Source organism: Centruroides vittatus, unplaced genomic scaffold (genome assembly GCF_030686945.1).
Source record: "Centruroides vittatus isolate TY-2023 unplaced genomic scaffold, ASM3068694v2 contig_1035, whole genome shotgun sequence".
NCBI classification, from domain to species: domain Eukaryota; kingdom Metazoa; phylum Arthropoda; class Arachnida; order Scorpiones; family Buthidae; genus Centruroides; species Centruroides vittatus.
Genome location: NW_027120673.1, coordinates 2,574,971 through 2,595,452, shown reverse-complemented (window position 1 = coordinate 2,595,452; position 20,482 = coordinate 2,574,971). Strand labels below are relative to the sequence as shown.

The 20,482-nt window shown below is 28.7% G+C and overlaps 1 protein-coding gene across 1 annotated transcript in view; it reads left to right on the top strand.

Annotated features, from left to right (window-relative positions):
• LOC136969551 (mutS protein homolog 4-like) overlaps positions 1–20,215 on the top strand; it is a 101,516-nt gene extending 81,301 nt beyond the window's left edge. Inside the window, exons 15-23 of the mRNA XM_067263765.1 lie at positions 2,254–2,348; positions 5,610–5,657; positions 11,712–11,879; positions 13,168–13,240; positions 13,452–13,516; positions 14,389–14,459; positions 14,611–14,708; positions 19,819–19,907; positions 19,984–20,215. Of these exons, the coding sequence (XP_067119866.1) occupies positions 2,254–2,348; positions 5,610–5,657; positions 11,712–11,879; positions 13,168–13,240; positions 13,452–13,516; positions 14,389–14,459; positions 14,611–14,708; positions 19,819–19,907; positions 19,984–20,142 (866 nt within the window). The 3' untranslated portion in view covers positions 20,143–20,215. The remainder of the gene's footprint in view (positions 1–2,253; positions 2,349–5,609; positions 5,658–11,711; positions 11,880–13,167; positions 13,241–13,451; positions 13,517–14,388; positions 14,460–14,610; positions 14,709–19,818; positions 19,908–19,983) is intronic.
• The last annotated feature ends 267 nt before the right edge of the window (positions 20,216–20,482 follow it).

Genomic DNA, 20,482 nt, shown 5'->3' with positions numbered 1-20,482 from the left:
CGTTTTTGATACTAGATTTACTTCTAAAGTATAATTTTCATGTTTTTATATTCTTCAATATATTTATTTTGTTTGTATAAAATAAAGAAATAATTTTTAACGATACAATAGCCTCGATTATTATAAAAATTTTTGTTAGGCTTAAAATTGACGAAAATTCAACATGAAGCGACATGCAACGGAGAAAAATTTGAACATCAGACAGGTTAATATATTTTTTCATACATAATTGGTTATCCGAACAAATCACTAATCCGAACAACCCCAGTCCCCAATTGATTCGGATTAACGACTCTCTACTGTATTTGCAATTAAGGAGTATTGGTTAATTCTCAGTTGAAGTAAAATACGTTTAATATTTAAAGGTGTATTCATTGTGATAATGTTCAATTGCGTAGGAAGGCTTAGAATATGCAAATACCAAGGGCAATATGTTGAATTAAGTATAGCATCACTATCATCGACACTATTTTTCAATCATACAATTGGGGAAAAGATGAATAAGAAATTAATAAGATTCACATAATACAAAAATTAAATAATACATAGTTTTCATTACAAATAATAGCAAAAAAAGGAATATAAGTTAAAAAGAGTCATTTTATATAAATTGTCAACATGAATCAATTTAAATGTTTCACCTAGAATTCTACTTTTTATCTGGGATAACACAACACATGAAGTGAAAATTTGAGTCAATACAATCAACAGTACTTTTGCAGTAAGGACGTTTATTATTAGAAATATCCAAATAATGGCCCTTATTATGATTCAGAATTTATTCAGATGTAGCTTCATTTGACAAAATATCTTAAGTCATAATTTAGTTAATACTGAGTTTTCTAACCAAATGTTGTATTGTAAATAGTTCCTTGATACTTTAATGTGTAAGACAGATCATGATTCCACAATTGGACTATTTTAACTTCAATTATTTTGTTTAAGTAAGTTTTTAGTTGAGGAAGTGATTGATTTCAAAATATAAAGTAATATCCCAATTCATTCAATATTTTATGAACAGTGGCAGCCCAGTTTTTCTTAGTAAAGTTTTCAGTCTTTAATCATAAATTATAAACACAACAAAGCAAATCTTGAAAAAGTAAAGGTATTATTTTAGAATATTTTGTGTAATATTAATTTCCATTGGTGTTCTGCCCAATTCGTCTTAAAATCAGTCCAGGGATTAATCATTCTAATTTATAAAGGTGTTTAAATTACCTTAACTATATTTTTTCAAGTTCTATCAGAAGATCAAGACTCCAAATTGGGATCAAATATGCCAATTTTGATTTTAAAAAGGCATCAAATAATTTAAATTGGTTTTTATTGAATTCAGTTTCTTTTTTTGTAATATCAGCAATTGACTGAATTGTAAGTTGTGTGTTTTAAATAAATATTAAAATTTTCTGAAGAAGAAAAGTGAAGACCTAAATAATTTAAATGGGAAACAAATTCCACTTCATTTTTATTGATAAAAATTTTATTAGATTTATGAAGTTTTCCACCATTATGTAAAACAATTCTTTTTGATTTTTGAATATTTATTATAAGACCATTTTTCCCAAATATTTATGCATTAAAATTAGCTTATTTTGAACTGATGCTCTGGAGTCAGCCAGCAACAGTTTATTGTCAGCATACAATAAACAATGTAATTAATCTGTATCATTCAAGAGGAATCCAGAGTATTCTGAATAAATAAAAATATCAGGAAGATCATTGATGAATAAAATAAATAACAGAGGACTTAAGGGTTCACCCTTGGCAAACACCTATTGGATGTTCTAAAAGTTGTTTTAATTTACTATTAATTTTTATCTGAAATTGTGTATATTTGCTGTTTTAAATTTATTGAAATGGGAATTGTTTAGAATCTGGAAATGGAATAATTCACTTTCCATTGATTCATAGTTTGAATGGCATTTTGAATGAATTAAATTTGAAGTATGAGACACTACTGTACTTCTAAATTTTTTATAAGTGTCCCAGAATTTGAAAAAATTGACATATTGATTTTAATTAGATTTGCACATATTTATTTGAAATGCATTGCTTTTTCTGTTTGAATCCTGTTTACTTAAAATAAAATATTCTATCATTTATATTACTTATTTTTAACATGGTATTTTTATTTTAAAATAAAATAAAATTTGCTTAATAAATAATAATTATATATAGAATTTCATATTTTTATGTAGTTTTAAATAAAAAGTTAATATTTACTGATATTATTTTCTTTTAAATAATATGAAGTTATGCCAGAATTTACTGATAAACTAATAATTAAAAATGGACGACATCCCATCTTAGAAAAAAGTAGCATATATCCAGTTATACCAAATGATACAGTAAGTTAGAATATCTTTCTATGTTTTCTATTTAATATATTTTAAATTTTATGTATAATAATCCCCAATAAGTTAAAAAAAAATTTTATTTGTTAAAACATTATTACATCACATTACACACTAATTAAAAGATGACAAAGACTATAGAAAGTTGAGTTTAAATCTGTTCAGCTTCAACCATTTATTTATATATATATAAAATTACATGTCCTGACTGATTCATCATCGCCCAAAGCAAACCACTGAACCTAAAGAGGTAAAATTTGGTACACAGTTAGGGTACGTCATGAAAATGCACACTAAGAAGGGATTTTTCAAAATTTCCCCCTGCAGTGGAGAGGGAGAGGATTAAAGCTTAACCTGAAGAACAACTTCTACTGTACTATTTTAAATGTGATATTGTGTGTTTTTGACTGCATTTTAATAGGGTATGCCATGAGAATGCACATTAAAAAGGGATTTTTGGAAATTCCTCCCGTAGGAGAGAGAGAGGGTTAATGTTCGATTTTATGTTCAAACTTATATTTATGAATGATTCTGAAAATTCCAGTTTATTTTTGAAATTAACTAAACCTGAAGAAGAACACAGGAGGGATTACGGAAACATTTGTTATTCATCAGTTAGTGGTACTATGAACCGGTTAGTGGTTGCATTGAGCCTTAATTATCGTTATTCCAGTGTGGTAAGCAGAGATCTAAAAATTCTCTAATTAGTCTCATCTAATTCTTGCACCCACTGAAAACAGGTAAGATCGGCTATAATCTATTAATCTTAATCTTTGCCCGAGCAACGCTGGGCTCATCTGCTAGTTTCATATAACTTAATAAAACTTGAAAGATTATATACTTACTTTAAATATATTTCAAAGTGTTATATTCTGTTATCAAGTTATTAAAAGCATGATAATATAGTTCAGTTCAATAATAATGAAAAGAAAAACTATACTAATAAATCTTAAAAAAGCAGCAGAAATAAATGAGGTCAGGATATTAAGTATAAGAAAAAGAAAGAATTAAAGAATAGTATATGTATAATGTGTGAAATAGAAAGAAGGGTAAATTTATTAAAGAATGAATTTAGCTAACACATTTAACTTTTTAAGCTCTGAAAACTCACTCCACCTCTGTTGCCAATGACTAAATTGTCTTTACCCCTTAGGCTATAAGGAGAACTTGCATAGCAAAACTAGAAACCTATTCTGAGCTCTTCCAATAACTCAACGAGAGCGATACACAGGACATTTGATAAGTCTCCTTAGTGAAAGGCAATTAACGAACATTAGGCAAATCACTATTCTCTGCTCCACATTAAATGGTTTTTGCTTTGGGTAATTGGTTGAGATGCTTCTGGGTTCCATGCTATTGATAGCTGTTACACTTTAACCGATCACAATTTAGTTAACATTGTCTTTTTGTCACGTGACTGCAACACACTGTTTTCCAAGAAAAGCATATGTTTTTAACATTGTGTCGTACCAGCACTAGCCAAATATTTTTGTGTTAAAATGTCATCAAGGAAAGGACAATGCACAGAAAGGTCATGGGAAAGATCTGTTTCAGAAAGTTTACCCAGCACCATCCTTTGACTCTGAGTGGGAGATATTAACAGAACCAAGAACCCTGTGCTCTTAATTTAGTCCATTGTTTCCTTTCCCTGTCAATTCAGAATTTTAGTGACCATGCATGATATCTTCCCAACCAACAAACCTTCCTCTTTTTCCAATTTACTCTAACTTCGATCTGTTGTTTACAAGCACCAGTGTCAAGGTTCGAACTCTCAGTTGATGCTGACGTATTGTCTAACACATCCAGGGTTGTTGTTATCATCTCTGCATCACATTGTTTTGATAACTATATTTCTCTCCTCCTCTCTCTCACATAGCTTACATGACCTTTGTTCTGATCTTACCATAACATTTTCTTTATATAGGTATATAAAATATACAATTAACTTCATTTTGAACTCTGTCTGAAACCTCACACTTGTTCTCAAGAATTTAATCTTATTTTATCTCTGATTAATTTCCAACAAAGATCTTATGGCTATATATTCTTTTGTTACATTGCCTTCATTTCTCTGACAGGATTCACAATTTGTTATGCTCTGCAACTATCATTATACCTGGAGGTGATTTTACTTAGATATTTTCATGTCTATAAGTGGAATCTTAATTTTCTGCTTTATCCAGGCTAAGTTACATTCTTCATACAAAAAAAAACCCTCTTCCATTTCTGCAGTAGACTGGTTTCTGGCTTATAGTAGAATTTAACATAGAAAAATTACTTCATTCTAAAGAATTTTTTCCATTTAGGAGGTTTTCACTTTATTTAGATTTAACAGATTTATCATATCAAATAATTTAACAATTAAAGAAAAATTTTTAAAATATGAATTGACATTTGGATCAACAAAATTTCATCTTATTATTCTTCTAATAAAAAAGATACATATACTTTAATTCTTTTTAGTCAAGATATTGAAATTTTATTTTCATGTCTACAAGTCTTTCCAATATATTTTATTTTCATGTTTACAAGTCTTTCCAATATATAGCATATATAGCTCTGATTATAGCATGCTCAGTGTTGACAATGCTTAATCATCAATCAACCTTCAGTTTTAGATGATTATAGTATATGCCAAACTAGTGCATGTAGTTTTAAATCATACAATAAAAATAGTATTCTATACAAACAGCAAGTCATTACAATTATTATTCACAAATGTTACTGCTTATTAGATATTATTAGCCTATAAGTTTCAAAGTTAAAATTAGATAAATCAAATAATCCTACCAACATTGTGTAAATTACAACTAATAAAAATTCACAAATATAAAAGAATTCACAATAAAAAGTCTTCTTTTGTCTTTTCTTACACCTCAGGAAATAAGTCTTATTGTGGAGTCAACCTTTATTTAGAGGCTAATCATCCACCTCACTATCCAAAATGTTACAAAACTTTCCTCTGGTGATGCCACAAGTAAAAAATATAATATACATTTGATAAAATTGCCAGGACATTGATTATAAACTTACAAAAATAAGTCTTATTTTTATTGTATAGAACTGTTATTTCCTGAGATGTGAGAAAGGACAAAAGAGTTTATTGTATAGTCTTTTATTTCTGTGAATTTACAATTACTGTCTTGGCAGTTTAATCAAATGTACAACTAATAAATTTATAACAAATATGAATGCAATAGTAGAAGTATAGAAATTCAATTTTGTATGTATTTAATTATTATTCTATTATTTCAGTTTTTATCTAAAGATAATAATTTTATTATTATAACTGGACCAAATATGGTAAGTTCATGCTACTTGTTACCTATCATTAATTATATACACCTATCCCTCGTTTTACACGGTGCTTCTTTTACACGTTTTCGCTTTTACACGGTTTAAAAAATAAATATAGAAAATAAACAGGCTATGATCAAAAGAAACAATTTTTAACTCTAATCTACATCTATATTCTAATCCACCTTAATTATATGTTATAGTTGATATTTAGGATACTAGGTGACAGTTTTATTTCAATTTGTCAAATAGGAACTGATAAACCGACGTAGGGTACTCTCCCATATGCATGAAGTTGCATTCATTGCACATAGTTTTAAACCAGAAAATTTTAATTTTTCATATTCATAAGTAACAAACGATTACATTATTTTTAATTACATTTTTTACTTTACATTACATTACATTACACAATTACATTACATTTCTGTGAATCTTTCAGATTTTATTTTTTGTTCTTTTGTACTTTGTATTTAATTAATAAAAGAATATATTTTTTTTTGCCTTTCAATATTTTTGTTTGATTTATGTACCTTTAAAAAATTGAAAAAAATTCATAATTAATAAACAACGAAATTATGCGTTTTTTGCATACTTTTTGATTTACACGGTTTTACATTCAAAAAGATACAAATTCGATTTACACGTTTTTCTCAGGAACCTATCTTCCGTGTAAATTGAGGGATAGGTGTATTGATATTGTGATATTGTTTAAAATTTTCAAAAATAACTTACTTAAATAACAAAATTTAAAGAAATATATACAGTATGTTCCATTTTAAATGGAAAAGTCAAATTCTCAAAAACTAAGTGATACCAAAAAAATGTTTTTTAATAAAAGCTGTAGGAACTGGTTATCATGCAGAAGGTTTGCTGGGACTTACAGGGTGATGACATTTTATCATGTAACCATCCATTGCTGTAGCTGTAAGGCAAATGACTTTTTATAGCCTTTGTAAAATATAAAATAATTGTATTTTACAAAAATGAACTTTTTTCTGAATAATATTTACACCAGCTTTCATTTGAAATAATAATAATTTGTGAAGTTCCCATTTGCATATGAAATTGAAAATAAACTTTAGATTATAAGAAATACATCATTCATTGAATAAATTCTCATAGAAAGTTGTAAATCCAATTGTGCAACCTGCATTAAGTACAATTTAAGTATAGATAATGTTGGCGGTACTTTATCAAACAGTGACACTAAAAGTGTATGAAATATCAGCATGGCATATTGATAAGCATAATTTTTTGTTAACTTTAACATGGTATTAGGGGTACATAGGTAAATAGAGGTTCCACTGGAAAAAACCACTACATTTTTTGATATTTTTACATTACATTTTTTCATATTTTCCTCTCTGATCTCTACAGTTTTTGTTAAAAGCATGGTTTTTACCCTTTTTTTGTATCAGTTTGCTTTTGAGATATTTGAATGTTTTATTTAAAGTGGAGACATCCTGGGGTATGTGTGGAATCTATACATAAGTTTGTATGGTGAAGTTTTGTGAAAGAGGAGGCCAAAATGTGTCAAATCAATGATAGCTCATTCTCTAGCATGACAACATACAGCCTCATATTGCAGCAACAAAAACTTCTGGAGCTGGTCTGAAGAGTATTACCATATCCAGTGTACTCACTAAACATTATTTCTTCTGATTATTACCTGTCAATGCAGGTAATAATCAGAAGAAATAAACCTTTTATCTGATTTGCAGTTCACCAATCTCACCAATGCATTGGTAATTTTGATCACCAAAGAAGTCAACATCTCATTTTTGCACATTGCAATGTGCAAAAATGAGATATTGACTTCTTTGGCTCAAGTCAGCAATCTTCTAACACCATGGTATACATTTGATGCCATTGGCAGAAAGTTCTTGAGAGCAATAGAAACTATTTTGAATAAACAATGATGTTACAACTTACTTTTAAACAATGTTGTTGCAAGTACATAATTTGTCCAAAAACCTTAGAACTTAGCATAGACCTAATGTATTGATTTATTATTATTGTTTTTTTAATTTATTTTTAAATATACTTATTTGAATATTTATTTATTTTATTAATACTTATGTAAAAAATTTTTTATAATTTATTTGTAAGAAATGTCTAAATATAGTTATTCTAAAACAAATGAAATTCTATAATTTCCCAATTCTTTTACAAATACTGTACATTATAATAATAATAAAAATTTTCATTATATTATATTCACACAAATTATACCATTTGAATTTCTAAAAATAAATAAATAAAATTTTTAAATGTAATATTAATTATATAATTGGGACAATATTGTTGATATATAAAGATGCTTATTAGTTTGGAGTTCTAAATATATTGACTATATTCTAAAGCAACTTGTTCAGCTTATATTTTTTTTTTTATTAAAAAAAAATAATAATAATATCTAAAAGTTTTATTTTTGTTAAAGTCATATTTGATGAAAATATTTTCTTACAAATATCTTTTTGAATGTTCTTAATTCTCTCTTCTGTTTTTTGATACAAAATTTAATTCATTAAATTCAAATTTATGGCATACTTTTATTTTTAGTATGAAAAATTTATTTTTAAAAATAAGGAGATCTAAATCCTTATATTTAAGAATCTGTAATAATAAATGAAGAGACAGACTATTTATTTATTTTTAATCTTTTAGTAATATAAGTTATTTGTGAATAATTGACACGACATATTCTGTTTTTTCTCAGATACTGTATAACTATTATTTTTAATTTATTGATTCTTATACAGTAATCAATCATGCAGCACAGAGTAGATGTAAACAAAATAGAATAAAATTTTATTCTGTTTTTTTTCTTTTACTTTCTCGATTAACAGCAAAATGTCTAATAACTAAATTTTGAGTTTAAAGTCCTAACATTTCTGTTTTATTTCCTTTATATATAAACTAGATGTAATGGGTAATGTAATAAAACTTATTTATTAGCATGTTAAGATTTTAACATTTTTTACAATAATTAAGAAGTAATCTGGATGATGAATTCCTTAAAGATTTTGCATAAGAAATTACAGAGTATTTACAGTTTGTCCATTTTCACACCTGAGGAAGAATAATTTTACCTGACAAAGTCAACCTTTATTTGGAGGTTCCCCTCTACCTCAATATGCTAAAACTATTTAAAAGTCTACCCAACAAAGATTATAACTTTAAAAAATTTTTCCAATAATTAAAAAGTGTAACATTCATGATGAATTTATTAAAGCTTCCAAATAAAGGTTTACTTTACCAAGTAAAATTACTGTTTTTGAGGTGTGAAAATGGATGAACTGTGAAGATTGTGTGCTTTCCACATGTGAAATCTTTAATGAATTTATCATCCATGCTACTTTTTAATTGTTATAAAAAGTTTTTAAAGTTATAACCATTGCCAGAAAGACTTTTTCTTAGAAACGTTTTCATCCTTTTTCATTAGAAACATTTTCCTTCTTAGATCAAAATAGCTTCAGCTAACATTTTAATGTGAATTCTTATTTGAATGTAAGCTGAAGCTGTTATTATTGTGAGACTACGTGCAAGAGTTGTCCCTCTAATCATCAGAACTGTTAGTAGTTCTGCTCACTGAGTCACTGGATGGCGTTTAGGAGGACTATTATTCAAGTGGGGAGGGAAGTCATGGGTAAGTTTGATCAGGGTCCATATAAATTGAATTTACAAGAGCATTTACAAAACAAATAAAATTTAATATATATATATGGGAAGTACAAAGAAAATAGTTCATTTAGTTGTTAGCTTAACTACACCTCGGAATATGAGAGAGTTTACATTTGAGTTCAAAGAATAATACCTCTGGTTACTTGGTTGTTGGATATGGAGACTGGGCTGACCTGGATGAGAAGAGGATGAAGCTGTATTATGCTGGAGTTCTGCCTTCTATACTTCTATGGCCATCTCCCTGATATTGTGAATTTGACCCCTTTTTATCTCAGATTCCCTCCAATCGGGTTTCTGGATTTATAACACCTGATGGGATATTCTATTTTCTAACAAGATATTTGTCCTGACTCAGATGGACAGATGTTTGTCGGAGATGTGTGATAAGGTTGTTGGAGATATGTGATATAACATCTTTTTAAAAGGAAGTTTTACTTCCCTTTTCCAAAATGGTTGACAAATGTGTCACTTTTAACTTTAAATAAAATTTATCTGTACTCTAGAATTCTGACACTATGATATAAAAATAAAACTTTCTAATAAAATATTTTCTTTGGCATCCTGAAATAAGTATTTCTCTTAACTGTCAATATCAAAATTGAGTATCAGTTTGTAAAATGAACCAATGTTTTTTTTTTTTTTTTTTTTTTTTTTTTCATTTTGATATGCATCCTTTACAATGTTCTGCCATGACAGACATTCAAACACTATGATGTAAAACTAATCCACGGTAAACAAATCATCCTTTCTAATTGATAGGAGTTTAGCAGGGGCTACTGCTTTGTGGGAAAACAGAATAGCCTATATACCAAATCATAATTTTTAGTGGTGGTGTACAAAGGCAAATAATATGCAATGATGGTCGCACACTCTAGAGTGCCATTATTTCAGCAGCATGTCTTCAACTTTCTAGTCGTCCTTACATTCCAAGGAAATAATATATTTATATGTTAAATATTAAATTTTAAATTAATCATTATAAATTATTATTAACGAAATTAAATTACTAGTAAATTAAACAAAATTACTGATATTTTTACAAATTGCCATCTATGTGTAAAAAATGAAATAAATTGAAACTAATTGAGGTGTCCACAACCACAACTTGCTGCATAAGACCTGGCTTTAAAAAAAGAAGTTATGAATTTAAGTTTCATGTAGTCAAGCACTTGGAAAACAAGAGTAGTTTTTTTTATAATTTCTTGCTGGGTATTGGTTATATGCAGTGGTGATATTTGAAATATTTAACAACGGGTTCGCTAGCAGAAAATTTTTCCCTGACAATCACCGACAAACGAAATGGAAGTTTTGGCTAGAAATAAATACAATACCTTTTCTTGCAACCATATATCTAACAATCAGTGGCGTATTTAGAACGTAACGAGCCATGGGAGAAGGCCAGGTAACAATAGTATTTTAGAGCTGTCGACCTTTTTTTTTTTTTTTTTTTTCCAGGCAGAGAAATTCTTTACCGCAATATGGCGCTTCTAGAAATAGGCACATGTCATCATCTCTCGAGATACATTATACTTTTTCTTTCGCTGTCCATAGCCCGACACGTGTTCCACAGCCATCTTGTATTGTCTCACGCGCGTGGCATTCTGGGATCTCTCTTATGACTGGATCTACTTTCAAGAACACTCTTGAATTGATCGCGATTAAACCTCAATTGGAAACGGTCGAGAGAGATCGCACCAAGACATACTCCCTGACCTTGCTCACAATCTAGATTGAAATGCTCGGTGCAAATGGGGTATAAGGCCCTAGTTTAGTAGTATTACAGAGTATAATACGCATATTTTAATATATTTTTTTTAAAAAAAAACAAACCCACTGAGAAATGTTCCGTGTGTTTAACAAGGTTCGGAAAACTGAAAATTTTAACAATGGGTTCGGCCGAACCTGTGCGAACCCGCCGAATATCACCACTGGTTATATGTGTACGCTTATTAGTCTTTGCAAACTTGTAAAAGAGAGACATTGTCATCAAGTTTTTCCCTATTGTTATATTCTAGCATTGTGTAATGGGACCTACTGCTCTGGGGTCTAAGGATTGAATCTGGGAAATTAAGAAACCTCAGGAGCTCTTCAGGAGTGGTTTATCCTTGATATATCAGGTCTCGTCCTTCATCATCTAGCCATCTCATTGTGACCTTAAATCCATTGGTAAAATCAATTAAATCACTGTTTCAGATGGAATAGCACAAATTTAATATAATATGAGTACTGTAATTGTAATCTCAGTAAAACTCCTACTTTGTTACTGCAAATGGTTCTGAGCAAAAGCAGTTTTTATGAGGGGTTCACTGTATAAGCATTGTATATCTTTAAATTTTAGTGACAAAAACAATCTAAAGCTTGATTTTCATTCAGAGTGGAAAATCTACGTATCTAAAACAAGTAGCCTTACTACAAATAATGGCACAACTTGGATGTTTTGTACCTGCTGAATATGCTTCATTTAGAATAACAGATCAATTATTTTCACGAATCGGTAGCAATGATGACATGGAATCTAATTTGTCAACATTTATGCTAGAGGTAATCAATTTTTGAAAATTTTAAAATATTATTCTGTCTTTATCAGCAGGTTAATGTTACCTATGGTAGCAAACATGGCGGCTCGTCTCTGAAACAGTGGGGATGCATGTACTAACCTAACCTAACCTATTCTAATAAATTACCATAAATATTGCCAACCAAATTATTAGAATAGGTTAGGTTAGGTTAGTACAGTACATGCGTCCCACTGTTTCAGAGATGAGCCGCCATGTTCGCTACCATAGGTAACATTAACCTATCAGAATTTTTATTTATTATTATTATTATTATTATTAACATTCTAAATTTGAGCATATTAATTATTAATATTTTTTGATACTGTTATTTATTTTTTAAATGAATTATTTTTAATAATCAATAACAGTTAATGCAAGCTTTTAAATTTTTAATAAAAATTGAATAATTTATTAAATTTTTTAAAACATATTGTAAAAAATACAAATAATAAAGACTTATGCAAATAAAAATATTCTTGTAGTCTTCTTTGTTATTCTTTTCCCAATCACAGGAAACATGATCCACATTGGTAGAGTCAACCTTTCCTTATAGGCTACTTCCCCTAACTCAGTGTTTTTCAACCTTTTTTATTGAGTGGCACCCTTGACCGGCAGTGGATCTAGTATCTGAATAAGGGGAGGCTTAATGGGGGCAGATGAACTTTTTGCAAAAACGAATATTATGCGCAATGCTGGGGTGGGGTCTGGAGAAAAAAAAAATTTTAAATGACAGTTTGAAATAGCATTTTTATGCAAAAATAGTGTTTCTACGTGTTTAAAATCAAAATTTAAGTCCATTGAATTTTTTCGAAATACTGACAATACGAGTTATCTTGAACTACACTTAAGTAAATTTCCAAGAAAATGCCTAAAGGTCCTAAACTTTGCAACACTCCAATCGTGTCACCGTGGCACCCCGGTTGAAAAACACTGCCCTAACTATTGCCATTCAAATTGAGTAAAAGTAATATGACTGGATATTTTCCATAAAATTTCATATTGTAAAGAAAAAATTCTAAAAAATCCAAGACAAAATATATTTTTTAAAACATATGAATGTACAGTACATAATGAATGTATTTGTAAAAAATACAAATAGCCTGTAAGGAAAGGTTGACTCCGCCAATGTGGATCATGTTTCCTGAGATTAATAAAAGGACAACAAAAAATATTTTTATTTGTATTTTTTACAATATGTTTTAAAAAATATACTTTGTCCTGGATTCTTTAGAATTCTGAATAATTTATATTAATTTATATTCCACATTTAGATGAAAGAAATGAATTATATTCTTCAAAATTGCACAGAAAATTCATTAATAATTATTGATGAACTTGGTAGAGGTAAGTATTAGTTTTTTAAGATTGAGGAATCACTACATATTTGAAATATTTATGCATTCTAATAATTAATATTGGATATTATTTTATCTGATATTAATAACATAATGGGAATAAGAGATACTACATTAAAAAAAACTTTTAATGATACTTTAAATATTGAAATCCTGAAGAAATTAATATTTTATTTAATTTCAATAAATATGTTTTATAGGTACTTCTGTGGAAGAAGGTATTAGCATATGTTTTGCTATATGTGAGCATCTTATCAGTTTAAAGGTAATACTTTTATACCAAAAATATTTAAAATATGAGATTTCATCAAAGAACTACTATGAACTCTCTCTCATAAACATATACTTAATAGCAAGTGTTAAAACTTTATGAGATTAGAGGCTGCAAAAATAATGTAAAGTATTTTAGTTCAATTAGTTTTTGCATAATTCTCTGAAATTTTACATTTTTTTTTTTTATGCCAGTTCAGTTTTGCCTTTTGGATAATCTTTTCTTTTACATAAACAACAATCCCATTTATTCTAAAGGTTCTTAATGAAATCTGCTTGTACTATATTCTGGACTTTTACACACCAGTTCTATTGCATGTTCATACCCTAAACTAGTCTTCATTGCATGAGTAAACAATGCGTGAACAGTGCATTGAGTAAACAAATATGGAATGGATTACCATACCAAATATTATCATAGCATAGATAAAACATTGTGGCCTTGTTTAAAACAATCAATGAACAAGACAAACTGGACTGCTTCCACCAAACTTCAATATCAGGATAAATCAGTGTAGAATTTAAATACCTAAATACAGTACAGTACTGAATGTACTGTATTTAGGTATTTAGAATGAGAAGTTATTGATTTTGGTAGACCAGAATCAATAACTTCTCATTCTAAATCGTAGTTTAGATTCAAATGAAATAGTCTTTAAATATAATGACAAAAATCATTTAGTGTCAATGAAAATTGCATCTATAGATTATTGGCAAGAAATTACAGTAATTAATGCATCAAAATGCAAAATGTTTTACTTTTTTTTATTAATATGCTTGTTTTCTGAAAAATACATAATATTCTTTCTTTATATTTTTAAATTTTGTGAATATAAATTTCTTATAGCAAAAAAAATTATTTTTCAGTGTTTCACACTCTTTACAACTCATTTCTTGCAATTAACAGATCTAGATTTATTATATACAAATGCAGTCAAGTAAGTTATGTTAAATATAATGTCCTTTCATCAATTAAGTTTACAATGAATAATTATTTTATTGTATTTATACTATTTTATTTAATATTTTTCTGCATTCATATGTATATATATATTATATATATATATATATATATATATATATTTTTAGTTATCATTTTCAAGTAGAACATTTAATTCAAGAAGAAATATCAAAAGTTCAATATACACATGTATTAACTCATGGATCTACAAAAGAAGTTCATTATGGTAAACTAAGATTGTATATAATTTTAAATTATTTAATTTTATTCAGTCATAGTTAAGTACTGAATTAAAATTCTCATTCTACTTTATCTAAATGCTAGATGGATTACTATTATTCACAATTTCAATTTTATTGAAGACATATTTAAAATTTTTATGAGATATATTCTATTATTTTATTAAAAGTTAGCATGCATATTTAGTAAATTATCATTTTCTTGATTATACTATGCAAATTTAAAATAACAGAAATTGTTAATAATGCTAACAAATGATAAAATATTCAATAATGTTTCCTGTTTGGGTGGAACTAATCAACACATATGAAAAATAAAGAACAATAAACTATTCTAAAAAAATAACAATCTAACTTTGATATGAATCGCAATCCATTGTAGCATCAGAAAAAAGGCTTACCATTTTTTATATAATTACTATAAACTATGTATCTGTAGAAAATGTAACCAGGAACCAAGTTCTTTGTCAAGAAACAAAATTCTTTACCAAACAAAATACAATACAATTACAGATGATAAAAAAACCAAGAAAACATATATAATTGAGAATAATAAAGCAATGTGTCATAAATTTACATTTATTAATAAAATTGATCTTTCAAATAATAATACTGTTTTATATACAATAATAATAAGCAAATGACATTGGATTTTTTATATAAAATTTATAATTATTGAGAAAAATATTCAAATTCAACCTGACCTTAAATTCCTAAAATATTTAACAATAATGGAATTTTTACAGAAATTTTAAATTAAATATTTTAATTATCTTACATGAAAAATTTTTAAATTTATTGAAAACTCTTAATTTAATTCTTGGATTAGAATAAAAATTAAAATTACAGCAAATACAGGGTGCCCCATAAAGACTACATAAACTCTGCAGAGCTAGAATCCTCACTTGGAATACATAAAAAAAAATGACCCAAGAACCTTACTTCTATAACCCATAGTTTTTGAGAAAAATGTGAAAGAAAAAATATAACATCACACCCAATGCATGGAAAATAAGCTTTATTGGAAACATGAGAAATTGCACAAAAAGAATAACTGTTACCGTATTTTACGGACCATAAGACGCACTTTTTTCTTCGAAAAATTGCCTCCAAAATTCAGGTGTGTCTTATAGTCCGTAGCGTCTTATAGGTATTTTTTTTAAAAACTGCTTAAAAATTAAGGTGTGTCTTATAGTCCATAAAATACGGTACCCCTCATTTTGCTTGCAAAAGAGGAAAATTTACATAAGAGATTGATGATAAGTGCATGTTTGTTATGCAGATGTACATCCATCATTTGGCTCATTTAAGCGGCATCTAGAAGCTACTGGTAATCTTTGCATGGTAATAATGTATTCTGTTTGTGAATATTGTGACATGTACTTTATCTTTGGCCAATGTAATGTTAATGCCTTGTGGCCCTCAGCCATATTTTAGTTATATATATATATATATACAGAACTTATGAACTATATATATATATATATAGTTCATAAGTTCTGTATTTCGTTTCTATTTTCTTCTCTCATTCCTACTTTCGTACGTCCTTCCCATTGTCTCAAAGCGACTCATACGTGAACCGTTACCGCTCGAGGGGAAGGGTTGCCTTTCCCAAGAACCAAGTGTCTAACAATGGAGGATTAAGACTTCCCCGAAATTGGGGATATGGACAAAAAAAGTATAGGCCCAAGGCAGCGTAGGAAAAAGAAAAGGACACTTTTCTGGCTGGACATCGGACGATACAGACATAGCAAGTAGTGCTCCAGACTGAGAAAGAAAAGAGGCTACGAAGATCTCTAAGGCATTGAGAGAGCCGAAGAATCTCGACATAGAGCTACTGGAGGAGTAGAGCGAGACTACGATTTTTTTTGTGAGCGTAAAAATCATCAAGGACGTTAACTACACAACCTAGACCCGGATACTTTCTATCTGCCTTTTCTCTACTTTTCTTAATCTATCCATTCCTTTTCCTTGTTAGTTTTAAGATAGTTATAAGGTTAGTTGTAAATTAGTTATTAGATTCCACCTTTTTTTTATCTTCATGTTCGTTTGTGTTATGCGCGCGTTGTATATATGTGAAGTAACAGGAAGTGACCTGCCTTCCCCCCCTGTAAAGTTATAGAAGTAACTATATTGAGTTGGGATCCGTGAATTAAAAGAACTGCGTTCGCAAGAAATAAAAGGTGTATTCATTGTGTATTTTTCTCTCCATGTCGTTATTTGATACCGTTACTCGTGGACTCGCAAATATTTCCTTCCGAACTACCACAGCCTTATGAACTGTGAGGGAGTATGCCTATCACTATCCATCACACTGTCATCTCAATGGCAATGTCATTTGCAGGTTGGATGACAGACTGAGAAATATGGGAAGCATTCACCTGACAGAAAATCTTTATGATGTTGTTGGGCTTACATTATTGCAGGAAGATGTGATACTGAAATGGGCTGAAGAAAATCCGGTTGAGCAAACATGCACTAGTCAGGCAGTTTAATGCAAGTAGTAGTACCGTGCATAGGATATTGCAGGCAGAAAGGCTATATCCATTTTACTACAGAACTGTGTAAGGGCTGTATCCAAATGACTTTTAACAATGCTTCAACTTTTGTGAATGGTTATTGTAACAACATGAAGCTGACAATGCTTTCATTGCACACATCTTGTGGATGGATGAAGCATGTTTCACACATGGCAGGATCTTCAACAGTCATAACAACCATGTGTGGTCAGAGTCCAGTTTTCATGCAATCTGCCCATAGAGACATAAGGTTTGCTGGTCTGTAAATATGTGGGCCACCATACTGGACAATCTCATTATTGGATCATATCTGCTGTCTCAACAGCTCATAGGACATTCATACTCAGTATTTCTCCATGATGTACTAACTAGTTTTCTCAATGACATATCCTTATCGAAAATATGTGGCCTGTGGTTCCAGCAGGATGGAGCACCAGTGCATATCTGCTCTCCTGTATATGATTGGTTGGATATGGAATAACTAGGTGACTGGATTGGATGTGGTGGTCTAGTTGTGTGGCTGCCATGATTGCCAGATCTTTGAATTTCTTTCTATGGGCGATCTGAAGGAATTGTGGGTAAATCAAACTCCAGTTACTATAGAAAGTGACTTTGTTGCTTGTCTTCATGCTGCATTTACTTTGGTGGACAATGTGATGCTGGATTATGTACAGCCATTCTATGTGCATGCATGCCTCAATATATACAGTAGTCATTTTCAGCATCTTCCCATGTAAGCATAATAAGTATCAATGTTCATGTTTCCAAATAAAGCTTATTTTCAGTGTACCAGATGTGACATCATACCTTTTCTTTTACATTTTTCTCAAAAACTATGGGTCATAGAAGTAGGGTTCTTGGGTCATTTTTATGTACTCCAAGCAAGGATTCTTGCTCTGCAGAGTTTGTGATCTTGATGGGACACCCTGTATATTAAAATATCACTACAAAGTTTTAGCTGTATGCTTCTAACTTATTTATTCAATATGTTTAAAAAAACAAAATTAGTAAAAATTGTGTGATTGAACAAATAAAATTTCCATTGACTTCCTATTGATTTTTGTAAAAAAGTTACTAACAATATAATGATAAAATACATCTTATACAATTTTAAATTCACTATTTATAAAAAAAAGTTTCATTTCCATGTGTCAAGTAATTTTCTTAGGAGGAGGTAGAATAGTTAGAGGTAGGTATCATTGGTCTTATATTGCACAACATTCAGATGTTACACAAATTTAGGTGACTTTAAGTTACCAAGCTTGTGATTCACCTGTGTATCTCTTGATGGTGGGCTTGATTGTCCAAAAGTGCTTTGAAAAAACCATTATTTAGTAGTGAGCTCCAACAAAACAGATTTGTTTTATAACATACTTCGAGAACTCTCTACTCTCTGTCCAAGAACATACTCTCTGTGTTGTTGTTTTTTTAGATTTGTTTTATTTCATTAGTATTTGTGTATTATTTTTGTTGAAGATTTTTACTAGTTATCCATGTTAAAAATGCTCCTATTTCCTTTAAATTTCTATGTAAAAACAAAATGTCTAATATGTGCAGGTATCAAGAGTATTGAGTCTAAATTACAACCTAGATAACACTCATCCAGTTTGTTATTATTATAATAAGTATTATCTATTTCAATCAAATATTTTTGTTTTTGAAGTTATTTTTAATATGAACAGATATTCATATAGTGAATTAATGTTATAAATATATGAAAAACATAATGAATATATTTTTATTATTTGCATAATTGATCACTTCTTTGTCCTGATGTTTACTAGATTTGTTTCCTACAGAACATGTCTAGTCTATAATCTCACAACAGCTAGCACACCAGATCACCAGTTACTACCATAAAATTGAATGAACTAATATTCCTTAAACACATCTAACATTTCATCCTTTGAGCTTGCTATTTGCTCTGATGTTGCTAGAGTAAGTAGCAGCAGGGGCTATAAAAATACTGAATAGTTTTTGGGCTGCATTTTGAAAAAATTGTAGATCTATAAATTTCCACTGTCATCTATCCATATGTCTTTCCTTAATCTCGAGAACAGAGTTAGTTAGATGAAAGATGAGACAGATATGGAATTAGGTTCTGATTAATTATATACAAACTTCCAATGCAAGTTATTTCAATTCAAAAGTTTTTCCCTGAAAGGTGTTAGATAGATAACCAGCATGACTCTAGTATTAAAGGAAAAGTATGATGTATAGGGGCAAGCCACTGCTAAGTTGAGATGAAGAGTATATATTTTAAATTAATTGCTTATTACTTTGGAAGTGTAGTCAACTTGTATTTTTAATCATTTTATCCTTGTAACATAAGACATATATTCTAAGAAATCATTTAATTTGGTTAAAACATTTAAATATTTTCTTTCAAATCTAAAGTAGCATCTTAATTATAGAAGTCAAATGTTAGTTTTTTAACAAATTTTATGATAAGAAACTAGATAAACTTGGTACAAATTAAAAATGTGTTTTAAAAAAATTACTGTTACATATGATAATTAACACATTAGTATTTTAATTCAAAATTATTAGAAAATTATTAATTTCTTCATTCTGTTAGGTCTGAGACTTGCAGAAATATCTTCTCTTCCACCTTACGTAATACAAAATGCAAAGAAATTAATTCAAACACTTAAACATAGAACTGAGGTAATTTAATTATTTTTACTCTAACATCTTTATATTTTTACTTAATTATAAATTAATGTTTTAAAAACTTTTACAGAACATAAATGAAAACTCATCTTGGGAAAAAAGTATTATAAAATTTATAAATAATATCATTTGCATTACTAAAGATTTATCTGAGGGTACAATTGAAAAATGCAAAGCTCTTCAAGATTATTATAGAAATTTAATGCCTATGTTGAATGAAGATCAATAATAATGATAAATGGTTAAAATAATTGTCATTAATTAAAAATTAGTTATTTAATAATTTAAAAAAAGACATAGATTATAACAATCTGTAACAGGATTATTAGATGGTTATTTTAATAAGATTATAAAATATAATATAATTTGAAGACAATTTTTTGTGATTTATTAGAATCAAACAATCTTAAAGTAATAAAATTTATTTGGATTTTTATTTAATTTTATTAAAGTGCAATGGCTCCTTGCAACTGTAACATTTGTTTAATTAAATGTTTAAAAATAGAAATGATATTAATCATCCAGTTATTATTAATGAGTTTTGTATCATATATATATATGTACAGACA